This window comes from Pleurodeles waltl, chromosome 5 (genome assembly GCF_031143425.1).
Source record: "Pleurodeles waltl isolate 20211129_DDA chromosome 5, aPleWal1.hap1.20221129, whole genome shotgun sequence".
Lineage (NCBI taxonomy): Eukaryota > Metazoa > Chordata > Amphibia > Caudata > Salamandridae > Pleurodeles > Pleurodeles waltl.
The window spans coordinates 846,976,177-847,003,201 of record NC_090444.1 but is presented as its reverse complement, the minus strand read 5'-3'; the positions used below and the strand labels follow the sequence as shown (position 1 = coordinate 847,003,201).

At 43.7% G+C, this 27,025-nt stretch overlaps 1 protein-coding gene across 3 annotated transcripts in view; it reads right to left on the bottom strand.

The window, feature by feature from the left end:
- Positions 1-27,025, bottom strand: part of LOC138296086 (FERM domain-containing protein 6-like) — a 1,138,137-nt gene that overhangs the window by 811,939 nt on the left and 299,173 nt on the right. For all 3 annotated transcript variants that reach the window (XM_069234915.1, XM_069234916.1, XM_069234917.1), the window contains exon 4: positions 19,262-19,338. In XM_069234915.1, the coding sequence (XP_069091016.1) occupies positions 19,262-19,338 (77 nt within the window). The remainder of the gene's footprint in view (positions 1-19,261; positions 19,339-27,025) is intronic.

Sequence of the window (27,025 nt, the reverse complement as noted above, 5' to 3'; positions counted from 1 at the left end):
AGTTGCAGAAGCAGTTTGCCATCGTTGTGTCATTTGTCAGCAGATGAACCCAGGAAAGGGAACGGTTGTGAACGTGAGCCACATTGGCAGGGCGGGTGGCCCGTTCAGCAGAATGCAGATGGACTTTATTGAGATGCCTGTGCATGGAGGTCTGAAGTATGTGTTGGTGATTGTGTGCATTTTTAGTCATTGGATTGAAGCATACACCACACGTAGAAATGACAGCCTTACAGTTGCAAAACTATTGTTGAGGGAGTTGATACCACGTTTCGGATTACCGATCTCTTTAGAATCAGATAGAGGAAGTCACTTCAATAACGAGGTGATAAAGTTACTTTGCGCAGCGCTGAACATTGAGCAAAAACTGCATTGTAGCTATCGCCCTGAAGCCTCAGGACTGGTGGAACAGATGAATGGTACACTGAAATCAAGAATGGCGAAAATATGTGCATCGACAAATTTGAAATGGCCTGACGCATTGCCTTTGGTGTTAATGTCAATGAGAAACACCCCTGACAGAAAGACTGGATTGTCCCCGCACGAAATTCTCATGGGCAGGGCCATGAGACTTCCTGCAGTTCCCGCAAACGCGCTTTTGAATATTACAGATGATATGGTGTTAGACTACTGCAAAGGTCTGGCTGACGTGGTTCGCTCTTTCTCTCACCAGGTGAAAGCAACCACCTTGTCACCGATCCAAGGTCCAGGACACACACTGAAAGCAGGTGACTGGGTCGTGATAAAGAAGCACGTGAGGAAGTCGTGTCTGGAACCCCGTTGGAAAGCACCCTTTCCAAGTGATCCTGACGACCACTACCGCTGTGAAGTGTGCGGGAGTTCCCAACTGGATTCACACCAGTCATACAAAGAAGGTGTTGTGTCCCACAGATGAGGAAGTTGAAGCGCTGAAACTGCCAGTACCTGATAACAAAGTGCCGAGCGCTGAGACAGAGCAAAACAGAACTAGGAGCGAACAGGCAGAAATAGAAGAGAGAGAAATATTCTCTGAGGACGAAACAACCGATTCACTTGGGGAAGACCAAGGAGAAACCTCAGACAGCGACGAAGCAGCTGAAGGTAACAAAGAGCCTGAAGCAGCTGAAGGTAACAAAGAGCCTGAAGAAAGTAACGGTGACAAAGGGCTCGAAAGAGGTGAAGAAGCAGGAGAGCCTGATCAGAGGAGGGCTTTCCCAGAAGCAGACGGTACAGAAAAAGAAAAGGAAAACCTGATTGACTCCCCAGAAGGAGGGGACAAGGCAGAACAGAACGAAACTATTCAAACTTCCTCAGAAGAGATCGCAGGTCCATCAAGTGGACACAGTGCAAAGAGAAGACCAAGTATATCACCAGTAAAACTAAGAACTAGAGAAACGTTGAACGACAGTGAAGGGCCAAGAGTGAAAGAGAAAAGAAAGGAAGTGTCTGTCGTGGTACCAACATCAAGTGAAGAAAAAGACTTGGCCAAAGAGGAAAGTACCAGTGAGGCAGAATCGAAGAGAGATGCAAAATTGAAAAGGAAAAGGATACCAAACAGGAGATATTCCGGTCCAGGACGGGCATATGTAGTCAATGACGATTGGACCGACGAATTTGTATCTCTTAGCCTCGAGAACGAAGAAGAAGAGATACCAATAAAAAAGAAAAGTTTTATGGACACTATTGATTGAAAGGGTGATAAATGACATTGCTTGCTATAATCTAACGTGATACAACCAGCTGAGACATTGCTAAACCGGATGAGACATTTGCTAACTTGATAAGACTTTCATAACCTGATTGACTCTTAAACCCGATTTGAGACAACGTTGCTAACTGATAATAGACTGAGTTATTGCCGAATTGAGACAAATACTGCTAACCGATAAGTTACTGGGCTCCTGAAGAAAACTGTGTGAACATTGCGCTCATTCAGCTTTGTAACTAATTGCTAAATCGTTTCTTTATAAGTGCTTCTAGCTCTCTGATTCTATACAGATCATGACTAAGTACGCTACACAAAACAGTAGAGTGAAATATTGTAAATATGCGTGTATAGGCTTGATAACTGCATGTGTACTAATAATAATGGCAATAGTGCTTGCAACGCGTGGTAAGGGTGAGAATGAGAAAATTGATGCTTCTACTTCTGCTCCTGTTACTGTCACTGAACTAACCGCATTGAAAAGACTAGAATTAGATGAGAGACACTTGCATGATAAGAAGGAACTTTCGTATAATGTTTTCTATCGCCTACTAACAGAATATGTTGAGACTATGGATGCGAAAGATTGTTATGTGTGTACACAGATACCGACATCGGTAACGGAAGGGGTGACTTATCACCACATGCCTCTTACATATGGGATTACATGTAGTTTAGTAACTTCTAGATTTTATGGTCAAACTAACATACAGTATTTTTATTCAAATTATGATGTTACCTTTGCATATGTTCCTATAATAACGCAACTAAGCCAGATTGCTAAAGATTGGGATGCTAAAATAATGAGGGAATTTTTCGAGCCAATGCAACCTTTTGAAACAGCTCACGCTCATAGGGAAAACCTTACCTGCTCGCTCTCTGCAGTAGAAATAAGCTTTTTAGATCGCACAGATGATAGAAGGGCACAAATGAATGCGAAATTAGAAAAAGAGCTAAGTAAGAGGACTTCAGTAGATAATTATGCTTTTGCCGCAATAAAAACACAAGGAAAAATAGCTTTAGACGCTTGGCATGTAGGGAAATTTTGTATATATCGTGGTGAATCTTATTATGATAACATTTTCGTGGGAGCGAGTGAATGTAAACATACGTTTATCTTTAAGGCCAAATGGACATTCATGCTGAACGGACTTGACCCTGTCATACCTGGTGTATATTACATTTGTGGGCATAATGCCTATTATCGTCTTCCAAAGGGATGGTGGGGGAGATGTTATTTGGGTATAGTGTTCCCAAAGGTTTATCAACTGGATGACCTATCGGTGATTCCAAAGACGTCTGGATCTCATCGTATCCAGAAAAGAGAGACTGCAGCTGCTGTGGTAGGAGATATATTTGGAGCCATGATTCCTTCATTGGGAGTTGTGTTGAATTCCATCAAAATAAGAAAGTTGTCTACTATAGTGGATAACATGTTGACAAAGTTTTCAGGTGCTATAATCCTGATGGATGCTGAACTTGCAGCAGAAAGAGCTATGACTCTTCAAAACAGGCTTGCCCTAGACATTCTTTTAGCAAAGGATGGCGGTGTTTGCAAAATGCTTGGTGCGCGTCACTGTTGCACGTATATACCAGACAACAGTGTGAAGATTAAAACAATGCTTGCAAATCTAACAAAGGAGAGTGCAGACTTGAAGGAATTGAAAGAACCAGGAGTTTGGGAGAAGGTTGGAAAGGGAGTTGCTTCAGTGGGAAATTGGCTTGGTGGCATTTGGAATGGAATATTACTAAAAATAATACAGGGAATACTAATAGTACTAATTTGCATCTTTGGGATTTGGGGAATAAAGAGGGGAATACTAATGATCATGGCAAGAATTAAGAGAAGGAAGGAAGAGAAAATGATGAAAAGAATGGCAGAAGAATACAAGGCAAGAACAAGGGGAACTAAAAGGCAAAGAGAACTGACAGAATTTTAATGGAATAAAATTTGTGGGAATAGTTTTGTGTGATGACAAATAGTCATCAGAGGAGGGATTGATGACGCAGAAACGAAGGTTTTACATTTATTAGCGCATAAACGTAGTGCCGCAATAATCAAGTGTGACTTTAACCGAATTAATAAAGATTGTACGGGGACAAATGTGCCCTCAGAGTAGTTCGCCAACATTTATAAGCGTGCTTTATATAACGTGATGTATTAGAATTGTACTAATCTGACATAACCGTAAACGTGTGCCATGATTTGCTTGTTTGAAATGTTTTAACTTAGCATAACTTTAGTGGAGGCTTCGGCCTAGTTGCCTTGTCTCACGGTTTAGATGCTCGTGTTTTTCTAATGTGCTAATAAAACGTGTATTCTTGCTTGAAGCTGTACTTTTCCAGTGAGATCGGTTCACATGCTTATCTTTAAGGTTTCGTGCCAGCCTGGCATCTTCTTCTTTGCTCCAAGGTCAATCTGCAGGTGCAGACAATGGAAGCTCTGAAAGTGAGTTAATTGGTAAAATATGTTGCAACTTACGTTCCCGACTCCAAGGATAATGTAGGCCTAGGTAGAAGCTTGTAAATTGTTGTTTTTGATTGGACAATTTGAAGCCAACCTATGAACCCTCCAATGGAAGACCCTACTGGATTTGAACTGTTGATTATTTAAACCTGGTGCACAAGAAGAAAGCGGCCATTACCCACTGCACCCATTGAGGACATTATTGCCCATTGCAGCCATTATGGCCCATCTTGCCGGCCTCGTCATTTTGCCATCTTCTACGATACCAATTGATGTTCGACGCCATTTTGAATGAGACTTTGATGCTTTCTCTAATCGAGAGAAAGAGACTTTAAGTAATTCTCGCTCTAGAGACTTTAACTTTGTTCTGCCCCTTTGCATAAAGTAGTAGTTTTGTCCTTTTATCTTGCCGCTGTGAGGCAATTGCCCCGTCCACCCTGCCCCCTTTGCCCCATCCCATGCTGATCGAAACCGGTACCTGTGAGACGAAGACTTCCTTGAATGCTGATTGAATTTGGTAAATATGAAAGGAAAATGTACAATTGCATTGTGTTTCTTTTTAGGCAACCAACTGCTGATTTTTGATAAGAGCCCTAGTTAGGAGTTTTCCAAATCAATGTTGCTAAATTGTTTTTTTGCATGAAGTCCCACACGCAGATGCTAATTTGAGGTTAGATGAGGATTCATTTGTTGCACGATGCAATTTGAGACCTTGTTATGCTGACTAATGTATGCAATTAGCCCATTACAGATTATAGTTTTAGTGGTTTGCGTTGCTATTATCGAATGCATTGTTATTCAAATGCTGCATAGATTGCATCTTTTCGCCGTTATGGACAGCTATTAATGTTCATTTACATATATCATTTGGTGTTGAGACACATTTATATCGTGCTAGCTTTGTTAATATAGGGAAATAAATTAATTAACTTTGAATGAACTGGTGTGGTTATTCATGGCCGAAAGGTCATGGTTCGCCAAAATGTTTTCTGGATTAATTGTGAAGTGTTATGTTGATCAGGGCATTGCTTATGTTCGTTATTGATTATTGATTAGATTAAATTGACTAATCTCGGGTGAAGAGAGCCCCACTTGGTCAAAAGATTCATCGACCCAAGAGCGTCCAAATACAGGTAATTTATTAGGACGGAACGCTCTATCACCCTCAATAGTTTCTAACGGACTTCCAATGTTTTGCCACTGAGCCCTGAAGAAACCCAGTTACTGACATGGCGACATTTAATGAGACAGGTTGGTAAGAAGGGCAAGGCAGGTAAACATTAGTTTTTTTCTAGGTAAAAACTAATATTGTTAATATGCATTGGCAAGAGAAGTTGTTTATGTACCAACTACTCGTAGCATTTCTCAGTGAAAGAATGTATTAAGAAGCATTGGCAAACTTACTTTGTGAGTGGCTGTAAAGCATTGCTAAAAAAGTTTAAAAAAAACAAAAAACTTAACACGTATTTGAAGGTATCAGGAAACTAATAAAGTAATTCGATATTTTTAATCTTTATAAACATCATGGTTTATTTCCACTTTATTGAATGATTAATCTTGAATATGCTCCAAAGAACACAACTGCTAACAAAATCATGAGCTGAACACTATTTTGCACAGTTGTCTCAGCAAACAATGTGATTGCTTGTTTTTTTTTTACCTAAAGAAATTAGTATTCGCATATGTCTTTTAAATTGCACAGATAACAAATTGCCATGTGTCAGGGGTACATTTTTGCCTTAAAATTCTGGCAATCGTCGTTCTCCATTTTCACATGCAAAACTGCATGTACCAGAATTAAAAGGAAAGGATGCAGATCCCTTTTAGGAACAGAATTAAATTGTCTGTAAAACCTAGGCACAGCAAGACGAATATTTCTCAATTTCACAGACAACTTCAAAGATAGGTATGTAGTGTAATACAAGTGCATATTTCCTGTTTGTTTTGAAAACTATACATGGGAATAATAACGTTTTGCATAGCCATCCTTAAAGCACTTATGACATTTTTAGGCGCAATAATTAATAGATATTATTTACCCATTTCAAGGTACCCAATTTATGAACCTCAAAAGGATGAGTTGGTCTTGTCACAATTCAAATTTGTGACACGCAGACTAACACAGATGTTAACAGAGAACTTTAACTCGCTAAAATAGCTTTACAGTTGGAAGGAGTTATTTCGCATGAGAAAGGAGCATACAATAGCTGTAAAAAGTGACAGTGACTAGTAAATCGGCGGGGAAAAACAAAAAGACATTGGAAGGAGGCTATGACAGAGTTACTCAAAAATAACAATAGAAAAGTAGAAATAGTGACTCAGAGACAGAGAAAAAAAGGGTGAACAAAATGCTACAAGCATTAGAATGTGGCCGAAGGAGGGATTGTTAGAGAACTAATGATGGGAAGAGAGTGAACATTAGATAAAGTTGTGGGGAAAGAAAAGTGACCAATAAAATGGACAGTAATGCATACACTGTAACGCAAAGAATGAAGTGACATCAAAACAGTGACAAAGTGAAGTAGAATAAAAGGAAGATAGTAAAATGAAGTAAATTAACTGACTCCAAAAACGAAATGAAGACATTTTCAAGGATATACCATTGCAAAATTTACAAGCACATTTTACAATGTATCAAAGCCGTCTGGCTGCAGACTTCCAGCGTGCCCAGTTCACCGAAACAGTACAAAGGAATATCTAAGAAGCCGAAGGGGTGAAGAGGTTGGCACGCACCTTTCCCTGGAAATCTGAAGTCCTAGTCGTAGAGGAGAGAGAGACAGACGGACTACGCTGGGAACGCGCTGGGATCACAGTCCGTGTCTGTGTCCGAGCAGCAAGTGCGTACAGCTGCCCCCGAGCGGACCGAGCAGCGTGCAGCGGATCGGGCAGTAAGCGAGGAGCAATCGGGTCGGGCAGACAGTCGGCTGCTGCCTCTCAAATTAATTGAATCTCCTGCCACCCGCGGTATGGGATTGGAGCAAGAGAGCAGACGGGCAGGAGGTTTGCTGCCGGCTGCCCCTGAGCCGCTCCTACCGCGAGGGTTGCTCGCGATTTCGCCGACTGCCGTTTACTAGCCCTAGCAGCTCAGAAGCCTCAACAGATGTACCAGCCCTGAATGGAAACTTGGCCTTGAAGAGATTCACCGCTTCGTCAGCTTCGCTAGCCCCTCCAGCCTCTTGGTCTCCTGGGCTCCTCGGGCCCCCTTGCCATCATCACTGCGTCCGCTGGCTTGTTGAATCTTCGGCCTGATCCGCAGGTATTGACTTGATCCAAGCGGGTGGGGAGGCTGGTTGACGACTTTAGGACTTCACTCTTGTATTGTGGGGGGGGAGTGCTAGGGGCGCTCTCCACAGAGGCGGCTCAGCTGGGTCTGGGTGCAGCTTGTGGAAAACAACGAGACTCGCTCGCTGTACTTTGTGTCAAATTGTTAAACACTGAGAGATCAGCTGTTTTGTGCCCAATGCCCTAGTAGGACCTACAGGTATAATAGGATCAACTAGGCCCACCCCTCAAGGCCGCGAGGATTTCTAGCAGATATACAGCAGATATATAGCAGAGTTTCCAGTAAGCCGAGCAAGACTCAGGAGGAGGACGAAGAAGGTTGCGTGTCCTCGTGCCCCTCAATAGCTGAGGTGTGGCGGCACGTCCGAGGATTACCCAAAGCCTGGCGGAGGAGGATCCCGCAAGACCGGAGGAGGAGCACACATGCTCGTGCCCCTCAATACCGAGGTGTGGCGGCACGTTTGAACAAGGAGACGGAAAATCCGCCTGGCTGCTGAAAATGTGATCTGGAAAAAAGAGGGCTATTCAGCCACAAACTAAGAGAAATAAGAAGTACAATAAACCCTCAACTCCGTCCTCAATATTAAAACAGAAACCGAAAATGAAGCTAGGGCAACAATCATTAATTCCTCCAATAACGCCCTTCTTCCAGAGGTTGGACAAACCGACAATCATTCCTCATAAATCTGACTTCATGAGGACCTTATGGATGCGATACTCACCATACCTAATGACTCCGCGGTTTTACCTCATCCAATGTCCCCTATAAAAAGTGAAAGTAGTTTGATATTTGAGCAAGGCAACATAAGGGTGACCAAGGAGGAATGGGCGGCGGAGAAATCTGCCCCGGTAATATCACCACTCTAACAGACGACAAACTTAAAGATAATGTCTGGGGCTCAATCAGCGAGTTAGATCTACTAACCCTCCAGTCATCATCGCCGTCACCAGTTGCCTCCGACTGTTCATCTCTTGTAGCCCTTAATGAGCATCCTCAAATAGGGATTCAACCTCCCCTTGAGGTAAATGTAATCATTAAAAGTATGGACTTCAGGCAACAATTATCTGCATTGGCCCGCATGAGGCTGGCCAAGAGCGGGATGTGATCTTTACAGAAACCACTCACACTTCAGACGACTTAAACAAGGCTCATTAAATTTATACCCCACTTCTCCCTCTCATCTACAACTGGATTTGAGCTTTACGGCAAATGGCTGTAAGAGACCTCGGAGGGAAGCTATGGGGGGGAAAACACAAGAATACCAAGATGCTATCTTAGACACTCAATTGAACACCTCTGTAGACAGATCGTTAAATGCTTCTGTCATATTAAAAACACACTTAGATGATTCTGCAAGTAAGGAGGCAGTAAAACAGGACATACTGCCTCGACGAATCACTCAAAACCAACTGATCAAAATGCTGTATGGGATATTTTCTTCAAGACCTCGCAACTAACTCTTGACGCCTTGTCTTATCAAAATGGATGTCCGGGTGGACATACTGAATGCCATGAAAAAATCAGTGGCAGGAAATGATCAGAAGTTGGCAAACTTAAACAGCATCATAAAGTGAGCTCACAACTTTGCAGAGATGTCAATAACAGGCTGCATATGTGAGCCATTAATTAATAAACTGGCCACTCTCCCAGAGCTTTAAATTCAATGATAACAAACCTTAAGGCGAATCTAAACAAGGGAAAAGGGGATGGACTTGCAGCCCAAGTATCTTCCCAACTACAGGAGGAGGCTGGTTTAAATAAAAATAAGGGTATCATAGTAACCTGCTGCCCTGAGGAAAATAACAACAAGGGAATAGAACTTAGCGAAGAATCAGGGTGTGGATTGGAGGAGCACTCAGTGGAATATCATTTCCATTAAAATCTTCTGAGAAAGAGGAAGGGCGCCAGTCTGAGACGCAAACAAATATATATCCTCTTCTCTAAAATATGCAGTGTACCCGCTTCAATTAGAAAAGCCTCCCACAAAAAGACAAAAGAAAAAACAATGGAAAGCAAGAAATAAAAAGGGGGTGCTTTAATGGCCCCTTCCTCTACGAAGATGAGTCCCTCTCTAACTTTGGACACAGAAAAATTAATTTTAATGTCTCATGACCAAAACAAAAATAAAAAGGGAAGCCCAATGACCAATAATCTGTTTCTACTATTTAGCACTCAAAAGAAGGGGCTCATTCACCCAAATCCTAGGAATCAGAATGAATCAAACTCTGATGAGGAAAGAATAAAAAATATGGACCAACAAGATGCGATAAATTTAAACTATATGGATTCAACCAAGCAGGAACCACAGAATTCAAAACCACATCAATGGGAGGAGAAAGATGAACAAAGTACTATCCCAGTAATTCATAGGAGGTCATTTGATGATGAGTGTATAACTATTACAGTTACCAATTCAGACCATGCTGAATGTCAAGGGACTCAAATAGGGGCCCATTTAGATAAGCCTTGGGGTGAAAAAGGAAGAAGGTTTCCCAAACACCTGGGAAGGGTGAGATCAGGGGCAAAGGGCACGTTGGAATCTACCAGATTGTTCACGGGGGCAGAGACCCCAAGTAGATCAGGCTCGAGGCCAAATATATCAAATTTAGGACGGCCAGATGAAGACCATGTGCTACAGGCTCAGGAAATAAATCACAATAAGACAGCCCAAACGGGGGAACAGGATGAGCCTATAAGAAATTCCGACTACGGCCTACCCCTAGACTGCAAACAACTAATTCTGGAACCACTATATCACTCTAGGGGCCCATATGACATTTTAAATCGAGGAAACATACTAAACCTTTTACAAACTATTGTGATCCTTAATGACATAAAGTCCACCAATATTGCTTCTATAGAATTCATATCAGGGGATAAAAGTAACATAGGCAAACCTACTGAATCTACGCGGGTAACATGGAGGACATCCTAAGTGGCAGGAGGAATCGTGAAAGAAAAAAAGCTTCTTCTTAAAATGGGGAATTACATTTATTATACCCCAACAAACAGGTTACCCGACCCCCTAGAGGCTCAAAATAGCATGCCCAATTCAAACAAATTGAAAGACCTAAAAAAACTTTTTCGGTCCTTAAATCTGCAATTGTGAGCCAAGGCACTGATGATCAATATACGGAGTCTAAAGCTTCCAATACTCACAATCCACAGCAGATAGATCTAGGGTTGTTGTCGGCTGCAATCCCCCAAGAAAATGCGTCACTGACTTCCGAATAGCTGGACACACTCTAGGCTAGTAACTCCCTATCATAAACCCCTCCAATTTTGTCAATGGAATATAAACGGAATTCAGTAAAAAAAAAAACACAAAGACCTGACAAGTTTATTTAAAACAATTCAAATCATCTTTTCCCAGGAGACCTGGGCTATCAACCCATTTATAATTGATGGATTTATAGGCTTTTTCTCCCCAGCAAATAAGGAAAAATGGTTTGGCCACCCAAGCGGGGGGACTAGCAATCTTTATTTCAGCAGGTCTAAATATATCATGCACACGAGTGTATGAGGAAAATTAAGCGTTTCTGTTAGCGAACTTAGACGGTTGGAATAAGGAGCCTTCTAGCTTTCTTTTGCTAATTAATGTCTACATCCATCCAGATGCCTGCTCCAGAAGACTGATATCCTCCAAACTGATAGATACAATACTAACTGCCTATCAGGATTTAGGATTCCTGGAGTTTTTAGTAGCTGGAGACTTTAATATGAAATTACTACATCCCTTTGGAAGGGATGCCCAAACCATCTTGCAAGATCAGCTGTGGGCAGTCCCACAGCAGTCCTTGGGGTCTCTAGAACAAGGCAAATGTGACACTAAGGCGCTTTCCTTAGTAAAAGATGTTGAGGCCCTAGGGCTCAGACTCCTAAACGGGAAGTTTCCGCAAGATACTCTGCCGGCGACCACTTGCTATGCCACTGGAACTCAGGCAACAATTGATTACACTGCAGTCTCTTTGTCATTACTTACTTATCAGATTATAAAGACAGATAAAAGTGATCATGGCCAAAAATGTATGGAGATTGGTTGCGGCTTTCCAATATTTAATGAGGCCCTTACTACTCCGAGGGATGTCAGAACAACAAACTATAAGAAACTTTGATGGAATTAAAAATCAATCGAGTCCATTGGAGAGCAGTCAACTGTGATATTTGATCAATGCCATAACGATACATCCAGGGACCCAATATCAATCTGGTCAATATTCTTGGACAGATTTGCAGTCAATCTCTTAATAAATAGACCTCAGAAGGATTGTCAAATTCAGGGGCGTGTCAAAACAAAAAAGAATAGTAAAACCTCAGCTTATACGATCAAATTAAGAAGACAACGAAACAGACTCTTAAAGCTCCATAAGAAAAACCCAACTGACTGTGATATTAAGGCTGACCTAAAAAGCATAAATAATAACTACCAGAAACAAATATGGGAAGATAAATTACAGAATTGGCAGGATTTCTGGGCAAAGGCTATATTTCTCAGTAAAAAATCAAACGCTCAGGGATTCTGTAAAATGGTTAATCAACTGAATAGAGCTCCAATGACCTTGCTAGCTCTAATATAGTGAAACCTACATGGTTGGATCATCTACCTCATCATTTTGGGGAAAATAAGAAAGACACCAAAAATCCAGACGAGATGACAATTGAGTTAATTTAAGATGAAGTTCAATTAGAGTCCTCAAATCTCCAAAAGGAATCCTTAAATTTAACCTTCTTGATGCCGGAAGTGACAAATGTAATAAAAAACAGCAGAAGTACGGTGGCCCAAGGTCCAAATGGGATCCCCAATGCATTATTTAAAACTAACCCGGCCTACTGGGGAAAAAAAATATTTTGATTTACAATTACTGTATAGAATCAGGATGTATTCCAGAATCTTGTAAAGGGGGCTATAATTCATCCAATTTTTTTAAGGAGGTAATAAAGTTCACCCGGAGAATTATCGATTAATTACCTTAATGGATGTAGAGGCTAAATACTATGCTGGGCTATTGTTGGAACATCTCCGTAGCTGGGCAACCGAGAACACTATTATCCCCCCTAACCAGACAGGCTTTGCAACGGGCCCCGGAACGTCTACAAACATTTTAACTCGCTCTATTGTCATTGACAAATGTAAACAAAAAAGTCAACCCTTGTATTTTGTAGACTTCAAATCAGCCTTCAATGTGGTCCAGCGCAGCCTTCTATGGGAAAAATTAGCAGCCTGGGGTATACCAGAGAAATTGTTAAAGGCCATTCAGCAGCTATACACCAACACATGGATCAGAGTTAAAATAGGGGACGGATCCTTTCTCTCAAGAAAAATTGAGACAAAACGGGGTCTGAAACAGGGCTGCGTGCTGGCACCATATCTTTTCAATCTCTATCTCTCTGATCTGACTGTTAAGCTTAATAAGGTGAATGCGCACCCCCCAAAGGGTGGCGATATGCTTATCTCTAATCTGCTTTACGCAGATGATGTTGTTCTTTTGAGTCAAACTAAAGTAAGACTACGACGTCTCATCGTCAACCTAACTGAATACGCTGAACAGAACAGAATGGAAATTAATCAGAAAAAAAACAAGGTAATGGTAATTGGTAAAAAAAAAAAACTTAGAGATAAAAAATGCCATATAGAAAGGGGACTTTTAGATCAAGTTACCCACTACAGATATCTGGGTGTACTATTTGATAACGAGGGCACCTTTCTCCCTCAGAACGCAGGATTTATATAGAAAAGGAAATGTACTACTGCTCGCCTTTCGCACCTTGAAAAAGTCGCTAAGTAGCCCTACAAGTTGTGGCAGCAAAACTAAGTTCGACGATAGGGTACGGTAGCGAAGCTCTGCATGGGCAAGATGCCGCAATCCTAAACAGTATAATCAGAAAAATATTTAGGTTTTTATTTCAAATTTGAAGGTATACTTTCCAAGCACAAATTAGACTTGAGTTTGGTTACCTAAACCAAATTATAGCAAGGGAATGCAGCTATATTAAAACCTGGAAACACATACAGATATCAAAGGGAAATCAACTTTGGCAGGCGATCTGGAAGGAGATTAGACTGAACCAGACAGCCAAATCCAGACAGTATTTAGATCAGGCATTAGAAGATTTGGAAGCACAGTACCTTATTGGTGTCAAATCTCTCCTACTATGCATTCAAAAAAATCTTGAACTGAACAGCGAAAAAGAGATCCGTATTAATGGATAAAAATTTGTTAGCAGCCAGGTCGCATGCTTGAATGGTAATAAATGATTATAAACTCTTGAAAGTTCAGCCATATCTAGAGGCCGGGTGGTCAAAAGTTGAGAAGGATCATTTTATTAAACATCGATTTGGCCTTATTCCTGGCTGTGTCCACCAAGCCCCATGGGGACGTACTGTGTCATTTCCCCAGTGTAGGCTATGTGGCTGTGGGCTGGAAGACATTACTCATCTGACATGCATCTATAATGGCTTAATGAATGAATGCAAGATGCTACTAAAAGCAGCACTCAATCAAAGGGGAATAAGGTCAAGCAGAGAAGCGGTGATTGCCTGCTTTAAACCTACTGACTATATCTTGAACGCTAGATTTACAACATTTTTATGTCTGACATCTGAAAACCTTCAGCAAGCTCATCAATTAGTATAAACTTAATATATGGTTTACACTGGCCTATAGGGCCTCCATATAGTACAAAGGGAAGTATTTTAGCCTGGAGTATCGATTTAATTGCAAATAAATTCATAACTTATTTTAAGCTTTTAAGATACTTCTCTAACATTTTTAGAATTGCATACATAACATGAGGAGACTGAGAAATTGATGCACTTTATAGGAATATCTACGTGGCTATGACTAAAACATACCCACTTTAATAAGAATGGCACTCTGCCAAAAATCAATTAACAATAGTAATATTTTATGGATTGCATAATTAGAAGAAAAATCAGGGTTAGTTATATTGATCCTATATTTTATAAATTTAAGAAGACCTTTTAGACTAGAATGGAAGGTAATTGCCTCTTATTCTGTAAGAGGGTGTGGTATCCTTTTAAATGTATCATTAATTGTTTTTTATTAACTATGCATTTAAATAAACTTGAACTTGAACAATGTATCAATGCCATTTTGTGGGTGAGAATGGTACATCAAGTCTGACTCGAAAATGACTTTTAAGATCCTTCACAAAATTCAGATAGGAGAGGCCTTGAAAGAAGCATCCACCTCCTATTTGGGTGTGCCAGTGGTATGTACAGACTCCTAAGTTGCAGTGGTAACAATTGCAAATGGGAAGTTATCCCCAGGAGACAGATCCTCCTTTGAGAATTGTTCTGGTGACCTATGTGTGAGAAGTCAATGGTCCTGTTAATGAATGACTGCTCCCGCAGAAGCGCTGCCAAACTGGTACCATTTTGTTTTTTAAGTGGCACATGTCCCTTCAAAAAATGTTTACTGCTTGGGAATGGAAATGCAAGAATGGTGGTCTGCTGTGCCTTGCAGGCCTTCATCCCTGCATTCGCAGACAGGCACAAGGAGTCACACATTTTGACGTTCCTGAATAACATTCATTAAGCAGGCTGTTTTGTGACACACTCCAAATGGGATATTGTCAACTTATTTGAGCACAGATTGCATCGCAGATTACATTTCTAATCACAACACAGTTGGTGTAGAAACTGCATATCCCTGGTTTGTGAGTAAGAATGGTACAGCAAGCCTGAAATGCTTCACATGAATGCAATTTACTTTTGCTTGGGCAACATAAGCGGAGCATCTAATTCCAGGTACAAACTGGGGCCTCCAAATATAAAGTTGAAGTGGGTCCTTTCTCATCTTCATCCATACATTTTACATAGAGGATAGTTGTTTACTCTCTGAACACAGGAAATAATAGTAATTGTAAAGAAGGGACCCCAAGACTAAATTATGTTAAATGTTGGCAGCACAGGCACAATTTTCTTTAAAAAAGATACAACATATAAAAATGCGTACACATCAGGAAAACATGCTTTATGCGTTTGTAACATAAATAAAATCAAAATTGGAAGCCTGCTGCAATTACCACAATGATGCGTATAGTTTCTAAAATACAGCCACAAATTAAAAGACCGAAGATATCCATAAGCTGCAGCAAAACTGATTCCAACAAAACAGTTAATTGTTCCATTGAGAAAAATGGCAACAGTACACGATGAGACAAAAAATCTTAAAACATTTTTAATGCATGTAGGGATGCATTGCATGTTCCATACTTTCATAACACCACATTACAACACTGTAATCCCGCTAAAATTATTGTATACTCATATGTTCCCATCAAGTGCCGAAAATGAACTGGTGGCAGTTAGAGGGTAAAAAGCCCAACAGAAGAGCAAAGAAAATGAATGTAAACCTGCTAAAGTTACTTTTTATCCATAGAGCATTGCGATGGAAGTACTTCTAGGTATGCACCCAATAGCCAATAACATGAGATGAGAGATGTTTTACTCCTCCTATGCTGTGAGTATCTTTATAAACAAGCGTTGGTGAAGCTAATGGGTCTCACCTCTGTAAGAACTGTTGGCTTTGCCAATGTCTGTTAGCCATGCTGTACAGCTGTGTGGCTGCTGTTCAGAATGCCTAAAAGTTAGTGGCGGGCGTAGAGTAGGGTGGCATGGAGGAAGAGTGGAGCAGAGTTGAATGGAGGGTCGTGGAGTGGCGCGAATAGTACAGAGTGTAGTGGTGCAGAGTAGAGTTGCACAGAATAGAGTAGTGCGAAGTGGCTTAGGGTAAAGTGGCATACCATAGAGGGGTGTGGCATAGAGTGGCGTACAGTAGAGTTGCACAGAGTGAAGTAACAGAGTGGCGTAGAGTAGAGTGGCATAGCGTAGAGTGACAGAGTAAAGTGTATTAGAGAAGAAAAAAGTGTTGTAAAGTGGAGTGGCATAGGGTAGAGTGAGTGGGGTGGTATACAGTGGAGTGACAGTCGGGTAGAGAAGCACAGAGTGGGGTAAAGTTGAGTGTCACAGAGTAGGGAGAGTGTAAAAGAGTGGCATGTAGTGGAGTGGAATGGCACAGAAAAGCTTAAAGTATAGTAACAGAGTAGCATAGAGTGGCATGGCATAGATTAGAGGAGAAAGGAGTATAGTGGTGCACAGTAGAGGGTCGCTGACTAGACCGGTGTAGAGTAGAGTGGTGTAGAATACAGTGGCACATAGTAGAGTAGAGTGGCACAGAGTAGAGTAGATTGGTGTAGTGGTGTAGAGCAGAGTGACAGAGAATGACGTAGAGTGGCATTGTGTGGAATGGAGTGGCATACAGTAGACTGGAGTAGCTTAGAATGGAGTGGCATATAATAGAGTGGAGTGGTGTGGAGTTGTGTGTTATAGAGTGGAGTGGCATAAAGTGGAGTGGTGTCATGTGGAGTGGCGAAGAGTGGAGTGGTATAGAGTGGCATGGCATAGAGTGGAGTGGTGAGGTGTGGAGTGGAGGAGAGTGGTATAGAGTAGAGTAAAGTGGTACAGAGGCGAATGACAAAGTAGCATAGAGTAGAGTGGAGTAGAGTTGCATCGAGTAGTGTGGCATGGAGTAGAGTGGCATGAATGAGAGTGGCATAGAGTGGATTAGAGTGGTGCAGAGAAGTGTGGACTGGTGTAGAGCAGAGTGGTGTAGAGTACAGTGGTATGAAATAGAGTGGAGTAGAGTGGTACAGAGCAGAGTGAAGTGGTGTAGAGCAGTGTGGCCAGAGTAGTGTAGCATAAAGTGGAGTCACGTTCAATAGGGTGGCATGGAGCATAGTGGTGGGGAGTGGAGTAGAGTGCTTTAGAGTATACTGAAGTGATGTAGAGTGGAGCGCCATTGGAGAAGTGTGGCACAATGGTTAGAATGGCAGACCCTGATGCAGAGATCTGGCCTGGGACCAGGGTTCAATTCCAGCCTCAGCGGTTCTTGGGCTCAATTTCCCTGGACAGGATATTTCTCGCCTCGGTGCCTCAACTAACTCATGGGTCTCACTCTGCAACTCTGGGCAATAGCTTGCTTAATCTCCACAACGGCCCCATCAGCGCTGGGATGCCTGGCTTCACCTTGGGGGTTGCCCAGGACTGGGCATCTTACAGGGAAAGCCAGGAGGGGTTCCACAGCGGTATGCGTTCAGCGCCTCGATACCTCCGGGTCGGAGTGCGCTTTACAAGTACGAATTTACATTTACATTACATTACATTACATTTACATTACATTACATAGAGTAGCATATAGTAAAGTGTAGCAGAGTTGCATCGAATAGTGTGGCGTGGAGTAGAGTGGCATACAGTGGAGTGGCACAGAGCGGAGTGGTGTAGAGTGAAGTGGAACTGCGTAGTGTGTGGAAGAATAGAATAGTGTAGAGTTGTGGAGTGGTGTAGAGTGGTGTAGAGCAGAGTGGCATAGGGTGGCACTGTGTGGACTGGCGTAGAGGAGAGTTGCGCAGAATACAGTACGGTGGACTAGAGTGGAAAAGAGTGGAATGGAGTGGCATAGAGTAAAGTGGCATAGAATAGAGTGGCATACAGTAGAGGTGAATGAGGTGGAGTTGTGTACAGTGCGTAGAGTCGAGTGGTGTAGAGTAGAGTGGCATGCTGTGAAGTAGAGTAGCAAAGAGATGTGTGGCATAGAGTGGAGTAGAGTAGAGTGACAAAGCAGAGTGACATAGAACAGAGTAGAAATGGTGAAGTGGCAGAGAGGTGTGGAGTATCCTAGTGTATATTAGAGTGGAGTTATATAGAATAGAGTGGAGTGGCAGAGAGTAGAGTGGCGTGGCATACAGCAGAGTGGTGTAGAGTATAGTGGCATGGCATAAAGTGGGGTGGTTTAGGGTAGCCTACAGTAGAATGGTGAGGAGTGAATGACAAAGTGGGGTTGTTTAGAGTAGCATAGAGTAGAATGGTGAGGAGTGAAGTGGCGTGGCATAGAGTGGCGTGAAGTAAAGTTGTGTGTAGTAGAATGGAATACAGTGGCATAGAGTGGAGTGACATACAGTAAAGTGGCATAGAGTAGTATTGTTTGAAGTGGCACGGAATGGCAGAGAGATGAGTGTCACAGAGTAGAGTGGCATAGAGGAGTGGAGTAGAATGGTGTGTCAGAGTAGAGTGGCATAGAATGAGTGTTGTTCATTGGAGTGGTGTTGAGTGATGCAGATTAAAGTGGCATGGAGTACAGTGCCATAGAGTACAGTGGAATATACTTGGGTGGAATGGAATGGTGTGGAGCATAGTGGCATGGAGTAGAGTCGTGTGTAGTTGAGTAGAGTGACATAGAGTGGCATTGCGTGGAGTGGCATACACTAGAGTGAAGTGGCATAGGGTAGAGTGACACAGTAGAGTGACGAGGAGTGGCACAGAGTAAAGTAGCACATAAAAGAATGGTGTGGAGTGTAACAGTATAGAGTCAAATGACAGAGTGGAGTAGTGTAGAATAGAGTGGAGTTGCTCAGAGTAGAGTGGAGAGGTGTAAAAAGACGTAGAGTAGGATGGACTTGCACAGAGTGGAGTAGAGTGGTGTAGAGTAGAGTGGCACAGAGTAGAGTGAAGAGGCACAGAGCAGAGTGGAGCTGAGTGATACTGAGTGGCATGGAATAAAGCATCTTGGTGTAGAGTGGAGTAGTGTAGATTGGCATCGAGAGGAGTGACGTGTGGTGGTGTAGAGTAGTGGCAAAAACCTGGGTGGAGCTCTGTTTTTTTTTAAACTACATCTGGAAAGACTGGACAGATGTTGCTTTTAACTGACGACAGTTCTCAAAATATGAATAAACAAGGAACAATGAACAATGATGGTACTAATGTTAAAAAGGAAATAATGTTTTACAGTCACATATAGGAATTAATTACCTTATTATTCTGCCATTCTCCACATAATACTGGACTCTGAAGAAAGTGATAAAGCATGGGCTAAATTTGCTGGAGCTCTTTTTGTATAAAAAGAAAAGAAAAACATGATTAGAGAAGCTGTTTAAAACACACTATTGTCAATAGCTGTTTTGGTTGTAGTCAGCCAAGCTATTCAGCCTACTGATCAATTAATTCTCTTTAGATGCACTATGTCACTACTTCTTAGCTCAGTAATGCAGGTAACTCTGACACTATTAAAAATAAACATGGTATGTAGGGGTGAGTGTAACTCGTGTAATTCCATGTAGCATAATTACTCCGAATTATCCATAAACTGCGAGATTAAGCAGAAATACGCAAGAAGAGCAATTCTGAATTTAGTGAGATTTTTTAGTGTAAAATACATCCTTTCATCCAAAACGGAAATGAGGATGCATTTTGCACTAAGAAATGGCGACATATGCAACAGAACACAAATAGCGAAGACGAGCAGCCAATTGTGATCTCTAAATGTGTACTAGGGGTAGGATTTCCCCCAATTTACCTCTGGCATTTAGCACTATTTCTTAGTTCAAAATGGGCACGAGGATGCATTTGCACTAAGCAATGGCACTAAGTGCAATATAACACAAGTAATGAGTGCAAGCATCTGCTCGCAATTGCTAAATGTGCTCTTGTAGTAAGATATTTTCCCCCAAATTACTCTTACGTTCATGAATGAGCATAATTGCATTATTATCTGTAATTCTGCATCAAGGAGTAATGCAGAATTAGAGAAATTAATCAAATTATTCCAGCATAACAGAAATTCTGCCCAGGCTTACTGTTAAATTGGGTGTAATTGCATTATTATCAGTAATTCTGCGTCAAAGAGTAACACATAATTACAGAAATTACTCCATTTATTCCGGCATAATAACAATTCTGCCCAGGCCTAGTGTTACATTGTGCCAATGTGGTAATGGCTATTGAAAATGATTCTTGAAGCTTTTTGTTTGTATGGGCTGTTAATGAAGACCAACTTCCAGTTCTAAGCTAGATCCCGCTTTGCCAATGCTTGTCTATTATGTGTTTATCAATAAAGATAGTTGTAGTGCCGAACTGGCACAACCTTTGCTATTTTTGCTCAAGCAATTGATGTCTAAACCTGTGCACTCACACTGTTCCTGATCTGGAAATGCAGAGCAATAAGTGATTGAGTACTAGAGTTAGGCCAGCCCCGGAAAGCTTGAGCCAGGCTCCAGCCTGACGCATGGCTCTGGCTCAGCTTGAGGTCCTGTTGTAATCTTGCACTTATAAAGAGCTAAGCTTCCAAGTGGCTTCTGCCTGCCACCCTCCCTCTACCTATAATCTGGCATTATGGCGAGAGTTGCAGACTTTGGAACTGGGGAGCCAGCTTCAAGTATGGGCTTATGCGCAACATCCTGTGATTCTTGGCATATCAGTTAATCTCCCAGTGCTTTTGAAAATGAATGTGACCTTGTGCAATATAACTGGTCACATAAAGCTCTCTAATATCACTGGGCTGAGAAAAATGCACAAAGCAGCAAAAAAAAAGTGTATACAAATAAAATGAAAGACAAAAAGGTACCCATTTAGTGGATGATTTATACAAAGTTAAGTCAGGAAACTTGTATAAATTGTGGCTTACCACCCTAAATTGTGTGATCGCAGGTAAATATTTTAATGCAGCAAAACCCCTTTTTCTTCATTATCGCTTAAGAAAACACTTTAAAAAATGTGAGTTCAGAATACCAGTTGTACTTGTGTTTGATTTACTAGACTAGAATGTTGCCGTATAATAAGCTGGAATACCAAAAGTGATGGAAGGATACTTGAATTAATCTTAGCCACTGGTAATTACTAAGTCAAACGTCATTTTGCACTCCATGTCACCTCAGTTTGGATCCAGCAATATACAAGTCAGTCTTGACCCTGGTCCAAAGGGAACAGTCCAGCTCTCAATGTCAAGCCAGGTCCTCCCTGAACTGGGACACAAGCAACGCAGGACTGGTTCACCCTTGGTATGGGTCCACAGCTGCGTACAGGTTGGCTCCAGAGATACAGTGTGCCCAGGACTCACATCTGGGCATACCCGTCCAACTTAGAGCGACATAATAAAAGTATACAAAAAGGGATTGATGGAATGGTTCAATTAATCTCAGCCACTAGTAATTACTCAGGGGCGCAATCCAGTCCATCGTTAATTAGCACACCGTGTCACCTCAGTTTGGACCCAGCTATTTGTAAATCAATCCTGACCCTGCTCCAATGCGAGCAGTTCAACCCAAGCTGCCATACTAGATCCTGCCTGAACTGGGACACAAGAAAAGCAATAATCTTGGCTACGTACAGGGTTTACATGACAACTGGCTTGCTGTGTTAGTACACTGAAGGTTAAGGTTTAAAATCTATAACTTTTAATAAGTACTACTCTGTAGTGCTATAATGTGACCTATTAATGTCAAATTTTCCACATGTCAATACACTTTTTTGGTCATATTTCACATGATGTTTGCTGTATGGTTTACAAAGCAAACTTTCAGGGCTTGGCTAGTGCACTGGCTCAAGGAGTTGAGCCAGACCATTGCCTCAGCTCTGGCTCGCCCACCTCTATTGAGCAGTAGGGAAATAGCCCTTGGCATGAAGCTGGCATATAAATCACTGTGTGTTCTGTAGTGAAATCACTATGTAGAGTCCCAAGTAATGTCATACACAGCAAAGTATAACAAAGGAAATTTAATTTGGCAAACTAGCTACAACAAATTTATACCGTTCAGCAAATTATCAAACCTTCCACACATATATATATATGTATATATATATATATATTTATAGTTACGACCTACTGTATATAGGAAAAGCATTTTTTGTTTTGCCAATAACTTTAGCGTCATTTGATGTATCGTCACAAAATGTTCAAAATTAGTACACCACTCGGTGGTCACTTGGTGCCCTGGGGGGCACCCAGGTGACATGGCCGGGCATGGAGTCCCCGAGAGCCAAAATCGTCCCTGGAAGGGGGGCCGTGGACCCCCCCCCCCCCCCCAAAAAAAAGACATATTTTACAGCCAGACCTTGGGGATGGCATGCCCAGGGCTGAAATCAACCAGGGGGGTGGGTCACGCGCCCCCTCCCACAATATGAAATATGAGGAAATCTCCTCAAAACAAAGGAGAAATTACATCATATTGCTGAGATGAAGGACCCTGGTTTGGTGGAGATTTGCATCTATATAGCCTCGTTGACGTCTGAATAGGAGGATTCATGTTATCACAGAATTTTGGAGAAAGTTGCACGAGCCACAATCACATTGCCAAATGGACATAAGGTCACTGGAGACATTTCCTTGTGGTCCACAACACACCTGTACTGTAGAATACACGCTGGGCATTTACTCAAGGAGTCAGAAAGATCTCCATTTGGGTACATATTTTGTGCAAAACTGGGAACTCTTCTTGGATTAAAGGACAGGTGAGGTTCATTTGTGGCCGAGTCACTCCCACAACTACTAACACACCCACACAGACACTAACACACCCACTCACAGGTGCACTCAAACGCTCACTCAGACACTCATGCGCCAACTCACAGACCCACTTAGACACTAATGCATCCTCAAAGGCCCACAAAGACATTCACAAACCCACTCACAGACAAACTCAGAACATCACAGACCCACTCACAGACCCACACTGACACTCACACACCCACTCACAAAGACACGCTCACACCCAGAGACTCCCTCTCATACCTACTCTCAGACTCAGACACTGTCATACCCACATAGACCATCTCACACCCAAACCCACACCCAGACACTGTCACACCCACTCTAACACCCAGAGAAACTCTCTCACACCAGAGAGACAGGCCCTGCGGCCAACCCCCTTTGGCTGTGCGCGGCACAGGTTTGAGTGGTTATGAGGGTTGCTAGCTGGCCAAGTAACTATAACTCATGCCCTAAGGTAACTATAACTCGCACTCTCACCATGCACTGCTAATACCCCCTAGATATTACAGCACTCATGACAACTTCTATAACGTCATTAAAAATATAAATGAAACATTAGCAGTCAAATTATTGAAGAAAAACCTGCATGGCAGGGGCTCAAGTTTTAATTTTATTAGGGCGTGAGTTACAGTTACTTGAAACAACTTGAATTATAACTGCTGAATTTCTATGATTTTGTGCGAGCAAATTCAGTACATAACTAAAATGTCACTGTAATGTTAGTTTTTTTAATTGATTTATAAATATATATATATTGCTTTTAACATACACAATACATAATTGTACTGCTAACATCCAAAAGTAAGGACTAAATTACTCCTACTTTAAATGCTGTCTGCAGTCCTTTTTTCAACCACAAACCAGATTCCAATACTGAAAGAGCAACGGAATGGCACAGGTTGTAACATCGAGCTGGAGGAACACAAAATATCTGTGAAGCACACAAAGACACATAAAATGCAAGAAATACTACTGTCCTGAAAGCTAGAATATATAAATAGATCCATGACAATGTTGAGGCGTTTCTGGGAAAACTCAGACCAAGGGAACAATGTTGACTGACTGAGAAAGGGTTAAAGTTTGAGTGCCAGTCTGAGAAAGGCCTGGGGCTGAAAAGCTAAGAAGGGGGTAGTAGGACAGTGTGGCAAGCTGGGAGGGGGCATTACAGATAGTGGAAGGTTAGACCAGTGACAGGTCAAAACAATCAATCAATCAATCAATCAATCACTGCATTTCTAAAGTGCGCTACATACCTGTGAGGGTCACAAGGTGCTTGGGGGGTGGGGCGCTACTGATCGAAGAGCCAGGTCTTGAGAATTCTTCTGAAGGCCAGCAGGTCCTGAGTCTGTCGTAGGTTGGTAGCGAGAGTGTTCCAGGTCTTGGCGGCGAGGTAGGAGAAGGATCTGCCGCCAGTGGTGGTTTTCCAGATACGGGGAATTGTGGCGAGGGCGAGGTTGGCTGAGCGGAGGCTTCGGGTGGGGGTGTGGAAGCTGAGTCGGTTGTTGAGGTATGTAGGTCCGGTGTTGTGTAGTGCTTTGTGTGCGTGGGTGAGGAGTTTGAAGGTGATCCTCTTGTCGACGGGGAGCCAGTGCAGGCCTCTTAGGTGGGGTGTGATGTGGCTGCATCGGGGGACGTCGAGGATTAGTCGTGCCGAGGCGTTCTGGATTCGTTGTAGTCGTCTCAGGAGCTTGGTTGTTGTTCCTGAGTAGAGGGCGTTCCCGTAGTCGAGTCTGCTGGTGATGAGGGCCTGGGTGACGATTTTCCTCGTGTCAGGGGGAATCCATTTGAAGATCCTGCGGAGCATCCGCAGGGTGTTGAAGCAGGATGCGTAGACGGCGTTGACTTGCCTGGTCATGGAGAGGGTGGAGTCGAGGATGACCCAGAGGTTGCGAGCGTGGTCTGTGGGTTCCGGGGCTGTGCCTAGCGATGTGGGCCACCAAGAGTCATCCCAGGCTGATGGGGTGGGTCCGAGAATGAGGACCTCCGTTTTATCTGAGTTCAGCTTCAGTCTGCTGTCCTTCATCCAGTCGGCTACGGCCTTCATTGCTCTATGGAGGTTGGCTTTGGCGGTGCGGGGGTCTTCTGTGAGGGATATGATCAGTTGGGGGTCGTCGGCGTAGGAGATGATGTTGAGGTTATGTTGTCGTGCGACGTGGGCGAGCGATGCCATGTAGATATTGAACAGCGTCGGGCTGAGGGAGGATCCCTGTGGGACACCGCAGATGATCTAGGTGGTTTTTGAGCAGAAGGGTGGGAGGCAGATGCTCTGGGTTCTGCCGGAGAGGAAGGATATGGTCCAGGCCAGGGCCTTCTCTTGAATTCCGGCGGCAAGGAGGCGGGCTGATAGGGTGCGGTGGTAGACTGTGTCAAAGGCTGCTGATAGGTCCAGGAGGATGAGGGCGGCTGTTTCTCCTTTGTCCATCAGGATCCTGATGTCGTCAGTGGCGGCGATGAGGGCGGTCTCGGGGCTGTGGTTGCTGCAAAAGCCGGATTGGGAAGGGTCCAGGATGTTGTTGTCTTTTGAGGTAGCAGGTTAGCTGTTTGTTGACAATCTTCTCTGTCACTTTTGCCGGGAACGGGAGCAGGGAGATGGGCCGGAAGTTCTTGAGGTCTTTGGGGTCCACCTTGGGCTTCTTCAGAAGGGCATTGATCTCGGCGTGCTTCCAGCTTTCCGGGAAGGTTGCTGTCTCGAAGGAACTGTTGATTGTTTTCTGGAGGTGGGGCGCGATGGTTGTGCTGGCTTTGTTGAAGGCGTGGTGAGGGCAGGGGTCGGATGGGGATCCGGAGTGGATGGAGTTCATGGTTTTGATGGTGTCTTTGTCGCAGACGTAGGACCAGGCGGTCAGGCGGCTGGTGCGGGTGGTGGTCCCAGGGGTGGTGGTCTCGGTGGTGGGTGCGGGGGTGTCGGAGTGGATGTCGGTGATCTTGCGGTGGAAGAAGGTGGCCAGGGAGTCGCACAGGTCTTGTGATGGTGGGATGTCGTTGTTGTTGGAGCTGGGGTTGGAGAGTTCTTTCACGATGCTGAAGAGGTCTTTGGTGTTGTGTGCGTTGTTGTCTAAGCGGTCCTTGAATGCGGTCCTCTTGGCGGTCCTGATGAGTTGGCGATGTCTGCGGGTGGTGTTTTTGTGGGCTGTGTGGCTGTCTGGTGTTCGGTCGTGGAGCCATTTCTTCTCCAGTTTCCGACAGGTGCGCTTGGAGATCCGGAGGTCTTCGGTGAACCAGGCGGCTTTCTTGTTGGTGTGGTTGGTTGTGGAGGTCTTGAGAGGGGCGAGGGTGTCGGCACAGTTGTTGATCCACTGTTTGAGGTTAGTTGTGGCCGTGTCCGGGTCGGTGGGTGGTCTCAGGGCGAGGGTGGTAGTCAGTTGGTCTTTGGTGATCTTGCCCCAGCAGCGGCGTGGTAGCTGTTGAGTGTGGTGGTGTGTGGTGGGTTTCCTGAAGGTGAAGTGGACGCATCTGTGGTTGGTCCAGTGGGGTTCGGTGGTGTGGCTGAAGGACACATGGGGTCTTGTGGAGAAGATGGGGTCCAGCGTGTGTCCAGCGGCGTGGGTAGGTGTTGTCACGAGCTGTTTGAGTCCGAGGTTGTCGATCAGGGCGGTGGAGTTGGCGTCATTGTTGTTCTCGAGGTGGAAGTTCAGGTCCCCGAGGAGGATGTAGTCCGTGGAGGCGAGGGCATTGGTGCTGACGAGGTCGGCGATGGTGTTGCTGAACTGTGGTCGTGGTCCGGGTGGTCTGTAGGCGAGTGTTCCTCTGAGGGTGGTGTTGGGGTTGGTGTCGATCTGGAAGTGCATGTGCTCGGCGGTGGTGAGGGTGTCGTCGGTGTTGGTCGAGACTCGGAGGGTGTCCTTGTGGATGATGGCGATTCCCCCTCCCACTCCGTTGGTGCGGTATCTGCTGGAGATCTTGTAGCCCTGTGGGACGGCTATGGCGATGTCTGGTGCTGAGGTGGCGTTCAGCCAGGTCTCGGTCAGGAAAGCGACGTTGGGGTGGTTGTGTTTAGGAGGTCCCAGAGTTCGATGGCGTGCTTACGAGTGGAGCGGGTGTTGAGGAGGATGCAGTGGAGGTGGTTGGGTTCTCTGGTTGGTGGTTTGGTGGGCTGGATGCTGGTGAATCTGCAGTTCCGGTCCTTGGGTGCGCTACGGGGTGGCCCGGTAGCAGGGGTCGTCTCGCCCAGTGTTGAGTGCGTGGAGGGTGCTGGAGTCGTAGTGTAGTCTGGCGTTGTGGGGGGCGCGGGTCCACGGGTCCTGGCGCTG